General features: G+C 44.2%; 1 protein-coding gene across 4 annotated transcripts in view; it reads left to right on the top strand.

Moving 5' to 3' along the window:
* SLC4A8 (solute carrier family 4 member 8) overlaps positions 1-19,820 on the top strand; it is a 100,454-nt gene that overhangs the window by 58,633 nt on the left and 22,001 nt on the right. For all 4 annotated transcript variants that reach the window (XM_060166196.1, XM_060166194.1, XM_060166197.1 and 1 more), the window contains exons 14-19: positions 491-637; positions 1,467-1,567; positions 7,589-7,763; positions 8,373-8,506; positions 9,293-9,538; positions 19,649-19,754. In XM_060166196.1, the coding sequence (XP_060022179.1) occupies positions 491-637; positions 1,467-1,567; positions 7,589-7,763; positions 8,373-8,506; positions 9,293-9,538; positions 19,649-19,754 (909 nt within the window). The remainder of the gene's footprint in view (positions 1-490; positions 638-1,466; positions 1,568-7,588; positions 7,764-8,372; positions 8,507-9,292; positions 9,539-19,648; positions 19,755-19,820) is intronic.

The raw sequence follows: 19,820 nt of genomic DNA, 5'->3' as shown, positions 1-19,820 counted from the left end.
AGGACTGTGCTGCTCAGGTAAGTTGCAAAGTAAGGCCTTGAAGAGGCCTATGTCTTAGCAGGCAGAGGGGCGTGGGCTGTGTTTTATCAGCTGTCTTTGGCTCGGAGGCATATTGGAGGCATATGAGGAACCTTTCTTAGGAATTCCATCCAGTTTTTTCTACCCATTATGATCAGGAAAATTCCTCATGCATCTTGGCTTTTGTTCCATTCTTTGAGGAGATAACAGAATTATAAAACTTTCGAGTCATCTTATCTCTTTCTATACTAATAGACATATATTTAGTTCTTTTTGACTCATCTCATCTTTAGATTCTTTTTTTTATTGTTCTATCCTTGCACTTCTCTAAGAGCTAACGTTATCTACATTTCAGATCCCCATGACAGAGATAAAAATCAAGAGATTTTGTTCATCTTTCACCATCTCCATTGGTGATTGTTTTAAGTAAAGTGACTTTTAGTTTTCCTGAGGACATTTTTCTTCTCTGTAGATTTTTCATGACGTGGCATATAAGGCGAAAGAGCGGGACGATCTCCTGGCGGGGATTGACGAGTTCCTAGACCAGGTGACGGTGCTGCCTCCAGGGGAGTGGGACCCCTCCATTAGAATTGAGCCGCCCAAAAACGTCCCTTCCCAGGTAATGTACGCACATGAGCCGCTTACTGAGTGCACACCATGGACAAAGCAGAGACCGTGAGGGTGTATGCTAAATAAGTTGAGATGTGGTTCTGTTTCTGGGCATCTAGCATGTCAAAACAGTAATAAAATATGAATATGCAGTAACATAGATTGGCTCAGGTGTGGTGGGGTCAGTCAGGATTACCCTGGGATGAATTTTAAGCCAACTTTTGAAGGATTGATGTAGAATGGCAGAGAGGAGAGGAGAGGACATTTCTTGGGAGCATATCATGAATGAAGCCATTAAATGAAAAGAGGTAGTTGTATAGAGAGAGCAAATAGAGTCCCTCACACTTTTTTTGAGAGGTTAAAGATGGAAGGGAACTTCTACTGTATGCTAGTCCCCAGGCCAAGTGCTTTACATATGCTAATTCAACCTCCCAGTAACATCTCCATAGAGGTATTGTTGTTCTTTGTTTTACAAATGAGGAATAAAAAAACTATCTTCAAGGTTTTAAGGTAAAGATTACACACAGATTTGAAACTTGAACTTAGGTCACATCTGATGCCAAAGCCTCCACTTTTCTGTCTCTGGGTGAGACAGAGTTAGGTATCAGCAGAGAGGAGGAGAAATTTTTTTTTTTTTTTCAGGAAAGTCAGTAAACTCCTCCAAATCAGTAAATGCATTTGAAAGCTATAACAAAGAATTGGCTATTTTGGGGCTGCTTTTGGATTTTCTCATCACCAACCCCCACCCCCACCCCCCACTCCAGCCCCCACCCCCGCCCCCAGCAGGAAAGACAGAATACAGGGCTGAGTTTGTTAATTTTGCGGTCTTCTGTTAAAAGGAGAAAAGGAAAATGCCTGGAGTTCCAAATGGAAATGTTTGCCACATAGAACCGGAACCACATGGGGGCCACAGCGGGCCAGAACTTCAACGCACTGGGCGGTAAGTTCTGGAATGTTTCACAGCTGATACTGCTTACCGGACAGAAGTTGTATGAAGGAATGAGGCATCCTCTTTACTTTCAGCCTTCTTCTCTGTAGTATCTTTATTGGCTGGGAATGACTTTTCAAATGGAACTACTGACTATAAGTATTACAAATATGTCAAATATTATATTCATTCATTCAAATTTCTCAAACCACCTAACATGTTCTGTCTCCCCTCCTGGCCTTGCCCCAGGAGGGGAGACAGAACACGTTCCCTCTGATTTGAACACTTGTCCCCTTCCTCATTTCCTGGCTGACTGCTTCTTATCCTTTGACGCAGCTTAGGTGTCACTTCCATTTGGAGAGCCTTGCAGGACCCTCTTTAGAGGAGGTTAGGTGTTCCTGCTAGGTGGTGTCCCAGCTTTGAGCTCTGTCCCTTGCCCACCTGCCACCCTCCCCCCAGCCACCTGTTATAGTCCTGATCATACTTTATTACTATTTATTGATTTGATGTCTTTCCTGCCAGAATGTTTGCTCCATAAGGGCGGGGACCCCATTATATTCCTAGCACCCAGCACAGTGCCCTGCACAGAGTAGGCACTCAATTAATATCTGGTGAGTGAATGAATGAGTGAATGAATGCTTTTAGAATGATGTCTGTTCTGTAGCATGAATGGACAAGGTATGGATAAATATTGAATGGTTAAGTTAAGAAACCCCTTGAGGTAGGGAAATAGGTACTATTTTAGGTGTGTGTCTCAGAATAGGCAACCTACTCTTTTGGGCCCAGATTTTAGGACAGATGCCCAAGGAGGAGGTTCTCTATGGTAGGTGAGGACAGCAGGTCCCCAGGCTGGGAGGCTTTATATTCCAGGTAGGGAGGCAGTAGAAGAGGATGGTATTTTGGGTTGGAGTGGCATCCAGAGGTGTCCCCCAGATCGTGGGAGAAGGTTCAGTCTATGGCTCTGGCTCTGTAAGTTGTGCTTATGTCTAAGAAGGATCTGTTGGGCGGAGATTCCCAGGACAGGACTCAGATGATGGAAAGGAGCTTTCACTGTCCTCTATTCTATTGCTTTCACCTTATTTTTCCCTCCTTGCTTCAAGTTGCTTTCCTTATTTCCCTATCCTCAGTGCCCTGCCTAATGGAAACTCAAGGTTTTTTTTTTTTTTTAATTGTGGAGAGCGATTTAGTTTTGCATTCTTGCAAATTCAGGGAGAGAAAGGAGAGGAGACTGAGAAGCAGCAGTGTCCTGATGGGGAGTATGCATCTGGTTGAAGGAATGTATTAGAGGGCGGGGAAGGATAACTGGGCTCTGGGGAGGGATCACCGGAGGAAAGGAGGAGCCTTTTGATGGAAGGGGTCACTGAAAAGAGGGAGCAAGCTCCAAGAGTAAGTTTCACATTTTCTTTACAGTTGGAAGAGGTCCGAATTGGGTGGGGAGGCCTGGTATGGAGAAGCAGTTCGAAGGAAGCATCTGTCTTTAGAATAGTTTCCAGGATTGAGACTGTCTTAGATGAAGTGGTGTTTTTTTTAAATTTATTTATTTATTTTTGGCTGCATTGGGTCTTCATTGCTGCGTGTGGGCTTTCTCTACTCGCGGCGAGCGGGGGCTACTCTTCGTTGCAGTGCGTAGGCCTCTCACTGCGGTGGCTTCTCTTGTTGAGGAGCACGGGCTCTAGGTGCGAGGGCTTCAGTAGTTGTGGTTCGCGGACTCTAGAGCACAGGCTCAGTAGTTGTGGCGCACGGGCTTAGTTGCTCCGCGGCATGTGGGATCTTCCCGGACCAGGGCTCGAACTCGTGTCCCCTGCATTAGCAGGCGGATTCTTAACCACTGCACCACCAGGGAAGTCCTAAGGTGGTGGTTTTTTTTTTTTTTTTTTTTGCGGTACGCAGGCCTCTCACTGCTGTGGCCTCTCCCGCTGCGGAGCACAGGCCCCGGACGCGCAGGCTCAGTGGCCATGGCTCATGGGCCCAGCCGCTCCACAGCATGTGGGATCCTCCCGGACCGGGGCCTGAACCCACGTCCCCTGCATCAGCAGGCGGACACTCAACCACTGCGCCACCAGGGAAGCCCAAGGTGGTGTTTTTTAAGGGAAAGGTCTTGGGTTTGGATTTGATAGAATTTCAGAGTTATGATTTATCCTTTTGACTGTAAAGCCAACAGCTTTCCTCCAAACACATAATCCATGCAGAGGTGAGATCTCATCTTTCTTTCGGTGTCAGAAAGAGGAGAATAAACTAGGCGGGCAGTCGCTTATAATCAATTCCACATGGGGGTTTGGGAGCTCATTAGGTTGGATCTCAACAGTTATAGAATCTTGGAAATGGTGCCTATCATCCCAAAAGAAAATCCCGTAGAGCCAGGACCAACATACACTTAATCAGCAACCCCAGGTACCTTTACTCACAAACTCAAATGGGGTTTGAGGAAGTTCTCCCATAATGTTGAGTGAGGAGCTGCTGGAATTGACAAAGCTGAAAGGAAGGGTCATCTGGACTCAGAGCCTCACTCGGCTTACTGTGGGAGATGCTGCCTCTTCCTGAGCTCCAGAAGTTTTCCTCAGTCCTCAAGACACATGACCTTCCTCCCCTTGTAGCCTTTTAGTCCAGGTGACCTAATGCTCATATTGGGGATCATAGTTCATGCCAGCTCTGGCTCTTTTCCCAATCTCAAATTACGTAGGGGTGAACGTGAACCTTCCCCTGCAGATGGACATCCTAGAATTTTCTGGACCTTCCTGGACTTCACCGAGTAAAGATGCGTTAGCCTGGGCTTTATAATTCTTCATACCTTTAGCTGTGTTTCTCTGAGGTGGGGCACAACCTGGGGGTACCATCCTTGTCGGATGGAGAGGTATTTAAGATGCGGTCGTGTGGGCTCTAAGAAGATGGGAAAGGAGGCAAAGTTGAGAACGGTCTGAGTTGTGTATGATCTGACCTGCCAAGCCAGGGCTGAGACAGTGTCTTGGGCCTCCCTGATGTTGACATAGGCCATGATGCCAAGGCATTCCTACATAGAACGAAGAGGAAAGTCTGACTAGAGTGTTCCTAGGCCAGAAGCTTCATGGCAGAGAGGATACTCTGCAAACGGGTTTTCCAAGGTACATTTGTGTACCTCACTGGGGAGGCCACGTTTGGGAAGGGTTGATGAAAGAGAAGAATCAGGAGCTGCTGTCTCGATGATCGCCCCCCACACTTCAAACAGGTTTCTTCCAAAGCACAGCAGACAAATGGATGGCTGGCCTGTCCCTAAAGCCCTCCTGAGAGGGCTTCCTAAGTCAGTGCTCCAGAGCCTAGGGACCCTCTACACGGGTAAGTCCTTTCTTGCATCAAGCTTAAATTCATATCCCTGTGTGCCTCCTGCCCATCCCCCCCCACCCCAACTTGAACACCAAGGGTAGTGTTGAAAGGGAAAGGGAGTCCCAAACGTGGAGGGAAGCATCCGTGTCTGATTACTATCTGTGCTAGATGAGCTGTTACGGTCTGTGTGAGTGAGGGATGAGGCTGACGCCATAAACAGTATTCGGAAATCATTCTGTTAATTTATACCATCAATAGGAGCCTCAGATCTTTTCTCTCTCCTTTCAATCACTAGGCAGACAGATGTCCTTCCTTTCTGTGGCTTCTCATCCGTCCGTTTCACATAAATCTTTTGCCCATTACTCACAGACACTCCTCCCTGAATAATGAGCCTCCCACATCCAGGAGGACCAATCATGGCAGCATCATAGGGTGAGGCTCATTACTGTAGAAGGTAATTCTCCCAGAATAATACCCTTCAGAGGAAGGTCACTGGTGATTGGGAGGTGATAGTCACACGGTGCTAAAGATGCTATGTTGGCTAAGGACCTAGAAACACTTGAATCTTGCCCCAGACTAATCACAGTTGCCCGTAAGGTCCTTGAGGGGCTATCCACTCAGAGGAGAAAGCAGGACCAAGTGACATTTTATTACAGACTGTAACCTTGGTCCCAAACCCTGAGGCGGAACTCTTATGCTCTAGGTTAGACCCTATGGATGGCTCCTTACCTCAGGTTTGCTAGACAGGCTAAAACCAAAGCAGGTCACAAGGCTGGCTTTGCCTTTCTCCCCTCAACCCAGACCCAGATTGTGATGTTACTGCTGTAAGGTGAAGAAGGATGAATCCCAACTGTGCCCCTCAAACCAGAGGAAAAGAGCAAGTGGGTCAAATAGAACAGGATGTGCTTTTGAATGGAGAAAGAGAGCTGCCTGGGCCTTCTCCCCGGGCATACAGTCCCAGGCCTTGTGTGACACAGGGCAAAGAGAAAGAAGGAGCTAGCCAAGCCTCCTTTCATGAGAGAGTAGCTCGGTTTTTTTGTTTTTGTTTTTTTAGTTTTTTATTATAGAAAATTTCAAACATAAACAAGAGGAGAGGACAGTGTAATGAACCCCCCACGTGACCATCAATAGTTATCAACATTTTGCCAATCTTGTTTCATCTATTTCTCCCCCACTTAATTGTTTTGTTTTTGTTTTCTAGATTATTTTAAACCACATCACCAGTAGCATGTCATTTCCCCTGTAACTACTTGAGCAGGTATCCCTGTCCGATAAGGACATTTTGAAAAACGGCTATTATGCCATTATGAAATCTAACAAAATTAACAATAATTCTTTAAATTGTCTCATGCTCAGTCCATATTCACCTTTTTGTGGTTGTCTTAGCGACATCTTTTTAGAGTTCATTTGTTTGGCATAGGATCCAGTGGAGGTTTGCATTTGGTTTTTATGTTCCCATTCTGTAACAGCTCTCCTCCTTTTTCTTCCTATGTCATTCATGTGTAGAAGAAACTAGGTAATTTGTCCTGTAGAACGCTGAATGGCTCTCTTTGTTACTCACCTAACAGCTTTTACCCTGGTGCAGCGATTCTACTCTTAGCAAAAGTGCCCCAGTCTGGGAATACTCCTCCTCCTTGGTGTAGGACACCTTGCTCTCGATCTGTCTCATGCTTGGGAAGTGGAGAGGGGTCCTGAGGTCCTGCCACCAAGTCCTGTTAATTCTGCCTCCTGATTAGCCCTTGAATACACACACTTCTCCTCTTTCCAATCCACAGCCTCCTGTCTTGCCCTACGTTCCACTCATTACACCCCCATCAGAGGGATCCTTCCAGAATGCCTGCTTACTTATGCTGCTTCCCTGTTTACAGTCCTTCAGTACTTGACACATAATTGGGATCAAGTTCTAATTCCTTTTTTACAAGGCCTTTGTGACCCAGCTTTTCCAGCATCTCCAGCTTTGTCTATTGGTTTTTGCCCCTCACCCTGTCTTATCCAGCTATAACTCAGCACCTTGAGCCCGCCATGCGCTCTCATCCCTAGGTGTCATCCATGCCAGCCCCGCTGCCTCATCTGGCTAACTCCTGGTTCATTCTCCAGTCCCCACTGTAATGCCCGTCCCTGTTCTTTGCTGCCATTTGCTCCCTCACAACACTGCCTGTCCCCTGCACTAGATTGTTGGTCCTAGAGAGAAGGGCTGTGTTTGCCTTGCTACTGCTGCATCTCCAATACCTGGCACAGTGCCTGGCATGAAGTATCTGCTACTACTTGTCAACTGCATGAATGAATTATTATGCTAATTTCTCAAGAGTAAGGTGGGTAGTTGTTCAGAGTAAGAAAGTGCATGTGATAGGGGCTTTTTAATCTAGAAAATGTATAATAAAACTAACAATTTTAATACCCTGAAGCTTTTGTACCTTTCTTCCTAACATCTCAGAACTTGAAGTTTGAAGCTAATACTTAATTTCATGTTGAATTTTGGGAACTTTTTACTGAATGGGTAATATGCACACCCGAATTAATTCCTTTTATGCTTGGGATAGTCATTCAAACTCATGCGATTGGTAGCAGATAGAATCCGTGCTGGCCCCAGAGAGATCTCTTGAACTTGGGGTCACATTGAAGCCAAAATATTACCTCTAATTCAGAGCACATCTGAAGTGCTTTCAGATGTGTGCTGTTGACACGCTTTCCTGGGAGAGGGACTGCGTTAGAGGCCTGTCTGCCATGTTTCCGCAGGCTGTTTGGGGGCTTGGTGCTGGACATCAAGCGGAAGGCCCCCTGGTACTGGAGCGACTACCGGGATGCACTCAGCTTACAGTGTTTGGCCTCCTTTCTGTTCCTGTACTGTGCCTGCATGTCACCTGTCATCACCTTTGGGGGATTGCTCGGAGAAGCCACTGAGGGGCGCATAGTAAGAACTTTTAACCACTTCTCATGGTCCCAAACAAGAGTAAAAATTTTATGATGGCCGCCAAGTCCACTGGGGGGGAAAGTTCCCTGGGCGAGGACTGAGGAGATTGGATTCTTCCTACTGAATTACTGTGGTCTTCTGACCTCATGCCAGCCAGCAGCACAGCTCTCCCTTTAGAACAGACCCTCTTCTGCTTGAATATCAATTTCAGTAACGGATTGCCCAGTTGCACTGCCCATTGCTCCCAGGATGGAAAATGATATATCAATGTCATATGCAAATAAGATTTAAGGTGACTCTGTATGACAGCCCGTAGTGTGAATGGTATCATTGTGCTTTTCTATGTATATTTATAAATACTGAATTGAGTCATGCAGAACAGGACTTAGTTAAGGAATCACATGTGGATGGATTTGGGCACCTGAATTATCAAAGTGGTATCCATCTACAGGAGGATTAGACTGTGTACACATCACTCTTGCTAAGACGAAATACAAGCAAATGGCTTGTCAGGCACACCGGAGAGCTGAGTTGGGGCTGAACATAAGCCTGCATCACTCACTGCAGATGGCCTGTGGACTCAGGGATAATCTTTTCTTCCCCTCTCAGAGTGCAATTGAATCCTTGTTTGGAGCCTCCATGACTGGGATTGCCTATTCCTTGTTTGCCGGACAGGCTCTCACCATCCTTGGAAGTACTGGGCCAGTGCTTGTGTTTGAAAAGATTTTGTTCAAATTCTGCAAGTAAGACATTTGGTTTTCTGAAAACTCTATCTGGATGTGTTAGTGTGCTGTTAGGATTGAATGTCAGGGTCCTAGGTGAGTGTAAGTAGGCAAAGAGCATTGTTTGGTCTGTTGCCCTGCCCCCAGGAAGGACCATACCTAAAATAGCAGATCTCTTGGCCTTAAAGAGGTTTATTAATGTCCTTCAACCACTATTGAAGTCTTGACTTTTTATCTTTAAAAACACTTTCCCTAGCTAATCCAAACTCCTCCATTTCCATTTCCAGTCCATTTTTTAAATTTTATTACTTTTTATTGGAGTAGGGCTGCTTTACACTGTTGTGTTAGCCTTCACTGCACAACAAAATGAATCAGCCATACGCATACAGATATCCGCTCCCTTTTGGACTTCCCTCCCATTTAGGTTACCACAGTGCATTAGGTAGAGTTCCCTGTGCTATACAGTATGTCCACAAGGGCCAGCTCTTTTTTCTTAACTGCAAGAATAGGATCTTAATCACGTCGGGCAGTGATGGCAGAAGTGTGTGGCGGACAACTTCCACCTCCTCCACTGTCTCTGTCGTTGCTGTGGCAAATACCACCCATAAAGCAAATCTTTGTCACACCATCCCAGGGCAGCCTTCAGGAGCGAAGTGCAGTCAGAATTAGGGACAAACTGGGTTGCAGTACTGGAAGTGATAATAAGAGATGAACTAACCACGTTTCTGACCCTTTGCCTCCAATGCAACGGGTCAGAATGTAATGCCATCCACCCCTGATTTTTGATGAACTTTGGTTTTGTTTCAGAGACTATGCTCTTTCATACCTCTCCCTGCGAGCTTGTATCGGACTGTGGACCGCCTTCCTGTGTATTGTCCTTGTGGCAACTGACGCCAGTTCCCTTGTCTGCTACATTACCCGCTTCACTGAAGAAGCGTTTGCCTCCCTGATTTGCATTATTTTCATCTATGAAGCAATAGAAAAGCTGATTCACCTGGCAGAGACCTACCCCATCCACATGCACAGTCAGCTGGACCACCTTAGCCTGTATTAGTAAGTATGCTTTCTGCTGCTTCTTTTTTTAAAAAATAAAGTGAAGGACCTGAGTATAATGGCTGAGGTAGTGTGCCAGGCAGTACTTGTAGCTTCTGTTAAGGAAGTGTCTTGGCCCTCTGGGAAACAGAGCTCAGACATGACGTGGAGACCTGGGGGCCTGCCAGAGGAGAACAGTCAAAAGTGATGATGGGGAAGATGGATTAAGAGTGAACCTTAGAGGGGACTTGAGAAATGCTTTCCAGAGCATGTCTTTTGGGTCCAGGCATTAAGACAAAAGTAGGCTGCAAATGTAGCAGGGAGAATTCAAGTTAGTTGTTGGGAAGAACTTCTTTTGCAAGGACTTGTGAGGCCTTGGACCACATCAAGATCTCTCTAAGTATATATAGGCTACTCTTAGGCATTATCAGGTAGAGAATATTAATAATTCCTTACAGATCCACAGGTCTCTTACTCTGTATGCTAAAGATCTAGAAATCTACTTATTTACCTAGATTTCAACGCAAGAGATTGTATTTTCTTCGGTTATTCAGTATGGTTTGGATCATTTGGAAAAGGGACATAGTATTTGGCTGTGTTTTCAACCCTCTAGGAGAGTCTGGTCCTATAAACATTTCTTCTCTGGAATAGTCTTCTCCAAATTATGACTAAATAGAATTCTCCTCATCCTTTAGCTTTGAACATCAAGTTCCCTCCTTCTGGCTGTACCATTCTGATGTGGAAGGTCTGGTTGTGAAGTGAACAATGTCAATGTGAAACTGCCTGAGCAGAAGGCACACTGCATGGAAGTGCCTGCCAGCCAGCCACAGATACACTTTTCTAGATTCTAGCTATCCTTTCATTCACCCTTTAAAAATCAGGACTCATAAAACATGCATTAGAATTTAAAAATGATTTTATTACAGAATAATCACCATTAGGGAGTATAATCTTTGAAGCTAGTGGACTGCTGATTGGCATTAGAGCTCTGGATTGCCCATTGGCATTGGAGTAAGGTTCATTCTTTGACCTTTTTTAATCATTCATTTATTCATTTAACAAATATTTGTTGAGCACCTACTATGTGCCAGGCACTGTTTAGGTTCTGGAAACATAACGGTGAACATGACAGACAAAGGATCTACCCTCATGAGGCTATATTCTAGTGGGAGAAGACAGACAAAAGTGACCAGCTCTGGACTGAGTAGACTTTGAATCTGGATACTGTAGTTCTTTGTTAATAAAGCTCAAGATGGTATTTTTCTTATATTTCCATTTCATTCCACTGTCGATTCATATAGAGCTGATATGAAGCTAGAACTCCCCAACTCTTCAAGTGATTTTATGTTAATATGTGTGGAACTGATTTTTTAAATAGACTTAATTTAAAAAAAATAATAAATTTATTTATTTAGGCTGCATTGGGTTTTTTTTTAACATTTTTATTGGAGTATAATTGCTTTACAGCGGTGTGTTACTTTCTGCTTTATAACAAAGTGAATCAGTTATACATATACATATATCCCCATATCTCATTGCTCTTGAGTCTCACTCCCTATCCCACCGTTCTAGCTGGTCACAAAGCACTGAGCTGCCCTCCCTGTGCTACGCGACTGCTTCCCACTAGCTATCTATTTTACATTTGGTAGTGTATATATGTCCATATATACACTACCGCTCTCTCACTTTGTCCCAGCTTACCCTCCCCCGTCCTGGTGTCCTCAAGTCCATTCTCTAGTAGGTCTGCGTCTTTATACCCATCTTGCCCCTAGGTTCTTCATGACCATTTTTTTTTTAAGATTCCATATATATGTGTTAGCGTATGGTATTTGTTTTTCTCTTTCTGACTTACTTCACTCTGTGTGACAGACTCTAGGTCCATCCACCTCACTACAAATAACTCAATTTCGTTTCTTTTTATGGCTAAGTAATATTCCATTGTATATATGTGCCACATCTTCTTTATCCAGTCATCTGTTGATGGACACTTAGGTTGCTTCCAAGTCCTGGCTGTTGTAAGTAGAGCTGCAATGAACATTGTAGTACATGACTCTTTTTGAATTATGGTTTTCTCAGGGTATATATGTCCAGCAGTGGGATTGCTGGGTCGTATGGTAGTTCTATTTTTAGGTTTTAAGGAACCTCCATACTGTTCTCCATAGTGGCTGTATCAATTTACATTCCCACCAACAGTGTATGAGGGTTTCCTTCTCTCCACACTCTCTCCAGCATTTATTGTTTGTAGATTTTTGATGATGGCCATTCTGACCGGTGTGAGGTGATACCTCACTGTAGTTTTGATTTGCATTTCTCTAATGATTAGTGATGTTGAGCATCCTTTCATGTGTTTGTTGGCAGTCTGTATATCTTCTTTGGAGAAATGTCTATTTAGGTCTTCTGCCCATTTTTGGATTGGGTTGTTTGTTTTTTTGATATTGAGCTGCATGAGCTGCTTGTAAATTTTGGAGATTAATCCTTTGTCTGTCGCTTCATTTGCAAAAATTTTCTCCCATTCTGAGGGTTGTCTTTTCGTCTTGTTTATGGTTTCCTTGGCTGCGCAAAAGCTTTTAAGTTTCATTAGGTCCCATTTGTTTATTTTTGTTTTTATTTCCATTTCTCTAGGAGGTGGGTCAAAAAGGATCTTGCTGTGATTTATGTCATAGAGTGTTCTGCCTGTTTTCCTCTAAGAGTTTGATAGTGTCTGGCCTTACATTTAGGTCTTTAATCCATTTTTTTTTTTTTGCGGTACGCGGGCCTCTCACTGCTCTGGCCTCTCCTGTTGCGGAGCACAGGCTCCGGACGCACAGCCTCATCGGCCATGGCTCACAGGCCCAGCCGCTCTGTGGCATGTGGGATCTTCCCGGACCGGGGCACGAACCCGTGTCCCCTGCATCAGCAGGCAGACTCTCGACCACTGCGCCACCAGGGAAGCCCTCTTTAATCCATTTTGAGTTTATTTTTGTGCAGGGTGTTAGGGAGTGTTCTAATTTCATACTTTTACATGTACCTGTCCAGTCTTCCCAGCACCAGTTATTGAAGAGGCTGTCTTTTCTCCACTGTATATTCTTGCCTCCTTTATCAAAGATAAGGTGACCATATGTGCGTGCGTTTACCTCTGGGCTTTCTATCCTGTTCCATTGATCTATATTTCTGTTTTTGTGCCAGTACCATACTGTCTTGATTACTGTAGCTTTGTAGTATAGTCTGAAGTCTGGGAGCCTGATTCCCCCCACTGCGCCACCAGGGAAGCCCCTGGGAGTGTTTTCTTAATTTCACTTTCAGATTTTTCATCATTAGTGTATAGGAATGCAAGAGATTTCTGTGTGTTAATTTTGTATCCTGCTACTTTACCAAATTCATTGATTAGCTCTAGTAGTTTTCTGGTAGCATCTTTAGGATTCTCTATGTATAGTATCATGTCATCTGCAAACAGTGACAGCGTTACTTCTTCTTTTCCGATTTGGATTCCTTTTATTTCTTTTTCTTCTCTGATTACTGTGGCAAAAAATTCCAAAACTATGTTGAATAATGGTGGTGAGAGTGGGCAACCTTGTCTTGTTCCTGATCTTAGTGGAAATGGTTTCAGTTTTTCACCATTGAGTATGATGTTGGCTGTGGGCCTGTCATATATGGCCTTTATTATGTTGAGGTAAGTTCCCTCTATGCCTACTTTCTGGAGGGTTTTTATCGTAAATGGGTATTGAATTTTGTCGAAAGCTTTCTCTGCATCTATTGAGATGATCATATGGTTTTTCTCCTTCAATTTGTTAATATGGTGTATCACATCGATTGATTTGCATATATTGAAGAATCCTTGCATTCCTGGGATAAACCCCACTTGATCATGGTGTATGATCCTTTTAATGTGCTGTTGGATTCTGTTTGATAGTATTTTGTTGAGGATTTTTGCATCTATGTTCATCAGTGATATTGCCCTGTAGTTTTCTTTTTTTGTGACATCTTTGTCTGGTTTTGGTATCAGGGTGATGGTGGGCTTGTAGAATGAGTTTGGGAGTGTTCCTTCCTCTGCTGTGTTTTGGAAGAGTTTGAGAAGGATAGGTATTAGCTTTCCTCTAAATGTTTGATAGAATTCACCTGTGAAGCCATCTGGTCCTGGGCTTTTGTTTGTTGGAAGATTTTAAATCACAGTTTCAATTTCAGTGCTTGTGATTGGTCTGTTTATATCTTCTATTTCTTCCTGGTTCTGTCTTGGAAGGTTGTGCTTTTCTAAGAATTTGTCCATTTCTTCCAGGTTGTCCATTTTATTGGTATATAGTTGCTTGCAGTAATCTCTCATGATCCTTTGTATTTCTGCAGTGTTAGTTGTTACTTCCCCTTTCTCATTTCTAATTCTATTGATTTGAGTCTTCTCCCTTTTTTTCTTGATGAATCTGGCTAATGGTTTATCAATTTTGTTTATCTTCTCAAAGACCAGCTTTTAATTTTATTGATCTTTGCTATCATTTCCTTCATTTCTTTTTCATTTATTTCTGATCTGATCTTTATGATTTCTTTCCTTCTGCTAACTTTGGGGATTTTTGGTTCTTCTTTCTCTAATTGCTTTAGGTGTAAGGTTAGGTTTTTTATTTGAGATGTTTCTTGTTTCTTAAGGTAGGATTGTATTGCTCTCAACTTCCCTCTTAGAACTGCTTTTGCTGCATCCCATAGGTTTTGGGTTTCGTGTTTTCATTGTCATTTGTTTCTAGGTATTTTTTGATTTCCTCTTTGATTTCTTCAGTGATGTCTTCGTTATTAAGTAGTGTATTGTTTAGCCTCCATGTGTTTGTATTTTTTACAGATTTTTTTCCTGTAATCGATATCTAGTCTCATAGCGTTGTGGTCGGAAAAGATACTTGATACGATTTCAATTTTCTTAAATTTACCAAGGCTTCTTTTGTGACTCAAGATATGATCTATCCTGGAGAATGTTCCATGAGCACTTGAGAAGAAAGTGTATTCTGTTGTTTTTGGATGGAATGTCCTTTAAATATCAATTAAGCCCATCTTGTTTAATGTATCATTTAAAGCTTGTGTTTCCTTATTTATTTTCATTTTGGATGATCTGTCCATTGGTGAAAGTGGGTTGTTAAAGTCCCCTGTTATGATTGTGTTACTGTCATTTTCCCCTTTTATGGCTGTTAGTATTTGCCTTATGTACTGAGGTGCTCCTATGTTGGGTGCGTAAATATTTACAATTGTTATATCTTCTTCTTGGATTGATCCTCCCTTGATCATTATGTAGTGTCCTTCTTTGTCTCTTGTAATAGTCTTTGTTTTAAAGTCTATTTTGTGTGATATGAGAATTACTACTCCAGCTTTCTTTTGATTTCCGTTTGCATGGAATATCTTGTTCTATCCCCTCACTTTCAGTCTGTATGTGTCTCTAGGTCTGAAGTGGGTCTCTTGTAGACAGCATATATACAGGTCTTGTTTTTGTATCCATTCAGCCAGTCTGTGTCTTTTGGTTGGAGCATTTAATCCATTTACATTTAAGGTAATTATCGATAAGTATGTTCCTATTACCATTTTCTTAATTGTTTTGGGTTTGTTATTGTAGGTCTTTTCCTTCTGTTGTGTTTCCTGCCTAGAGAAGTTCCTTTCGCATTTGTTGTAAAGCTGGTTTGGTGGTGCTGAATTCTCTTAGCTTTTGCTTGTCTGTAAAGGTTTTAATTTCTCCATCAAATCTGAATGAAATCCTTGCTGGATAGAGTAATCTTGGTTGTAAGTTTTTCCCTTTCATCACTTTAAATATATCCTGCCACTCCCTTCTGGCTTGCAGAGTTTCTGCTGAAAGTTCAGCTGTTAACCTTATGGGGATTCCCTTATGTGTTATTTGTTGTTTTTCCCTTGCTGCTTTTAATATGTTTTCTTTGTATTTAATTTTCGATAGTTTGATTAATATGTGTCTTGGCATGTTTCTCCTTGGATTTATCCTGTATGGGACTCTCTGTGCTTCCTGGACTTGATTAACTATTTCCTTTCCCATATTAGGGAAGTTTTCAACTATAATCTCTTCAAATATTTTCTCAGTCCCTTTCTTTTTCTCTTCTTCTTCTGGGACCCCTATAATTTGAATGTTGGTGTGTTTAATATTGTCCCAGCGATCTCTGAGACTGTCCTCAATTCTTTTCATTCTTTTTTCTTTATTCTGCTCTGCAGTAGTTATTTCCACTATTTTATCTTCCAGGTCACTTATCCGTTCTTCTGCCTCAGTTATTCTGCTATTGATCCCTTCTGGAGAATTTTTAATTTCATTTATTGTGTTGTTCATCACTGTTTGTTTGCTCTTTAGTTCTTCTAGGTCCTTGTTAAACGTTTCTTGTATTTTCTCCATTCTATTTCCAAGATTTTGGATCACCTTTACCATCATTTTTCTGAATTCTTTTTCAGGGAGACTGCCTATTTCCTCTTCATTTGTTAGGTCTGGTGAGTTTTTACCTTGCTCCTTCATCTGCTGTGTGTTTCTCTGTCTTCTCAATTTGCTTAACTTACTATGTTTGGGGTCTCCTTTTCGCAGGCTGCAGGTTCATAGTTCCCCTTGTTTTTGGTGTCTGCCCCCAGTGGCTAAGGTTAGTTCAGTGGGTTGTGTAGGCTTCCTGGTGGAGGGGACTAGTGCATGTGTTCTGGTCGATGAGGCTGGATCTTGTCTTTCTGCTGGGCAGGTCCACGTCTGATGGTGTGTTTTGGGGTGTCTGTGACCTTATTATGATTTTAGGCAGCCTCTCTGCTAATGGGTGGGCTTGTGTTCCTGTCTTGCTAGTTGTTTGGCATAGGGTGTCCAGCACTGTAGCTTGCTGGTCGAGTGGAGCTGGGTCTTGGCATTGAGATGGAGATCTCTGGGAGATTTGTGCCATTTGATATTACGTGGAGCTGGGAGGTCTCTGGTGGACCAATGTCCTGAACTTGGCTCTGCCACCTCAGAGGCATAGCCCTGACGCCTGGCCAGAGCACCAAGAGCCTTTCATACACACGGCTCAGAATAAAAGGGAGAAAAGAAAGAAAGAAAAAGATAAAATAAAATAAAGAGTTATTAAAATAAAAACCAAAAAATAATTATTAAAAAAATTTTTTAAGTAATTAAAAAAAAAGAAAAAGAACCAAACCAAAAAACAAATTCACCAATGATAACAAGCATTGAAAACTATACTAAAAACAAAAAACAAAAACAAACCAAAAAATGGCCAGACAGAACCCTAGGACAAATGGTAAAAGCAAAGCTATACAGACAAAATCACACACAGAAGCATACGCATACACACTCACAAAAAGAGAAAAAGGGAAAAAAAAAATATATCGTTGCTCCCAAAGTCCGCCTCCTCAATTTGGGATGATTTTTTGTCTATTCAGGTATTCCACAGATGCAGGGTACATCAAATTGACTGTGGAGCTTTAATCCGCTGCTCCTGAGGCTGCTGGGAGAGATTTCCCTTTCTCTCCTTTGTTCGCACAGCTGCTGGGGTTCAGCTTTGGACTTGGCCCCGCCTCTGCATGTAGGTCGCCTGAGGGCGTCTGCTTCTTCGCTCAGACAGGAAGGGGTTAAAGGAGCAGTTGACTGGGGGCTCTGGCTCACTCAAGCCGGAGGGAGGGAGGGGTGCGCATGCGAATTGAGCCTGCGGCGGCAGAGGCCGGCATGACGTTGCAGCAGCGTGAGGTGCGCCGTGCGTTCTCCCGGGGGAGTTGTTCCTGGATCCCGGGACCCTGGCAGTGGCGGGCTGCACAGGCTCCCGGGAGGGAGGTGTGGACAGTGACCTGTGCTCGCACACAGGCTTCTTGGTGGCGGCAGCAGCAGCCTTAGCGTCTCATGCCCGTCTCTGGGGTCTGCGCTTTTAGCCGCGGCTCGCGCCGTCTCTGGAGCTCCTTTAAGCGGCGCTCTGAATCCCCTCCCCTCGCGCACCGGGAAACAAAGAGGGAAGAAAGTCTCTTGCCTCTTCAGCAGGTCCAGACTTTTCCCCGGACTCCCTCCCGGCTAGCCGTGGCGCACTAGCCCCCCTCAGGCTGTGTTCACGCCGCCAACCCCAGTCCTCTCCCTGCGCTCCACCGAAGCCCGAGCCTCAGCTCCCAGCCCCGCCCGCCCCGGCGGGTGAGCAGACAAGCCTCTCGGGCTGGTGAGTGCTGGTCGCACCGATCCTCAGTGAGGGAATCGCTCTGCTTTGCCCTCCGCACCCCTGTGGCTGTGCTCTCCTCCGCGGCTTCGAAGCTTCCCCCCCTCCGCCACCCGCAGTCTCCGCCCGTGAAGGGGCTTCTAGTGTGTGGAGACCTTTCCTCCTTCACCGCTCCCTCTTTTGCCCTACCCAGGTACGTGGGGGGTTTCTTGCCTTTTGGGAGGTCTGAGGTCTTCTGCCAGCGTTCAGTGAGTGTTCTATAGGAGCAGTTCCACGTGTAGATGGATTTCTCATGTATCTCTGGGGAAGAAGGTGACCTCCGCGTTTTACTCTTCCGCCATTTTGAAGCTCCTCCTCGCTGCGTTGGGTCTTAGTTGCTGGGTGCGGGCTTTCTCTAGTTGTGGCGAGCAGGGGCCGCTCTTCTTTGCGGTGCGCAGGTTTCTTATTGGGGTGGCTTCTCTTGTTGCAGAGCACGGGCTCTAGGTGCACGGGCTTCAGTAGCTGTGGCCCGTGGGCTCTAGAGCACAGGCTCAGTAGTTGTGGCCCACAGGCTTAGTTGCTCCGCAGCATGTGGGATCTTCCCGGACCAGGGCTCGAACCCGTGTCCCCTGCATTGGCAGGCGGATTCTTAACCACTGCGCCACCGGGCAAGTCCCTAAATAGACTTAATCTTTTAAGAGCAAGTTTTAGAATCACAGCAGAATTGAGCCGAAAGTACAGAGAGTTCCCACACACCCACTGTGCACACACGCACAGCCTCCCCCACTATCAACATCCCTCACCAGAGTGGCATGTTTGTTGCAGTCAGTGACACATCATAATTACCCAAAGTCCAGAGTTTACATTAGGGTTCACTCTTGGCATTGTACATTCTGTGGATTTTGACAAATGTGTAATGACATATCTGCCACTATAGTGTCCTACAGAATAGTTTCCCTGCCCTAAAAATCCTCTGTGCTCTTCATATTTATCCCTCCCCATCACCCCAGCCCCTGGCAACCACTGATCTTTTTACTCCATAGTTTTGCCTTTTCCACAATGTCATATAGTTGCGATGAAACAGTACGTAGGCTTTTCAGATTGGCTTCATTCTCTTCGTAATACGCACTTAAAGGTCTTCTGTGTCTTTCCATGGCTTGATAGCTCATTTCTTTATTGCACTGAGTAATAGTCCATTGTCTAGATGTACTACAGTACATCCATTCACCTACTGAAGGACATCTTTGTTGTTTCCAAGTCTGGAATTGATTTTTTTATACCTAAATGTAGGACTTTATGGCTTTCCCTATTTTCATTTTGTTGATTTCCTCCTATTGTTATTACCTATTGAGATCTTTTTGAATTTTAATTCTGTGATGCTATATCCTTAGAAGGCATGCTCATTAAAATCAGAGATGAAACAAAGTTGGTGGGAATGGCTGTATCAGTTGAGTATACTGGGAGGCAGTTCAGGAGTGAAGCATGCTGGGACTAGGAAGCAACATGGTGGCCAGTGGGACAGGTCTGGTCTGCTCTGGTTTGGATGCAAGACAAGGCCGGGGGAAGCCGGGGAATGGTCAAGATAGTGGGATATTACCAGGGATAATGTAGCTTCTGTCATAATTCCAAGAGGCTCTGATTTTTAGAGCAAAAATGTGATGCAGGTTTAAGGAGCAAGATACTTAGGCTTGGGGACGCTGTTGAGAGCTGAACGGCGTATCCGGTCCTCCTTGCCATGTAGAGTGAATTTCATAGGAAGAGCCTAAGATAGAAACTAAGCAAGGAAACTACCACGTCAGATGCCAAACTTGGTTGTCAGCACAATTTAACCCAAGACCCGCATGCTGACTTGAGCCCAGTTTTAGTAATGATTGACTGAAAAATCAGGATATGGTTGGGTCTCAATGAATAGGACCAACCTCAGGGATCTGAAGTGGGCAAAGGAGAAATAATGTGGGCTTTGGCAGTGCCTGTAGCCCTGTCATGACTAGAAATATTTAATTGAATACTTGGCTACTTCCCTTAGGAATCTTTTTTCTTCTCCCCTCAGCTGCAGGTGTACTCTCCCAGAGAACCCAAACAATCACACCTTACAGTACTGGAAGGACCACAACATCGTGACAACAGAAGTCCACTGGGCCAACCTGACTGTTAGTGTAAGTCTGGGTGCTGCCAGGCGGCTCGGTCTTGTGACCACCAGGTTTAAGGGGACCTTCTAGGTA

The sequence above is a fragment of the Lagenorhynchus albirostris genome, chromosome 11 (genome assembly GCF_949774975.1).
Source record: "Lagenorhynchus albirostris chromosome 11, mLagAlb1.1, whole genome shotgun sequence".
NCBI lineage: Eukaryota > Metazoa > Chordata > Mammalia > Artiodactyla > Delphinidae > Lagenorhynchus > Lagenorhynchus albirostris.
Note: the sequence above shows the minus strand (reverse complement) of the source record. Positions and strands in the feature narration are given on the sequence as shown.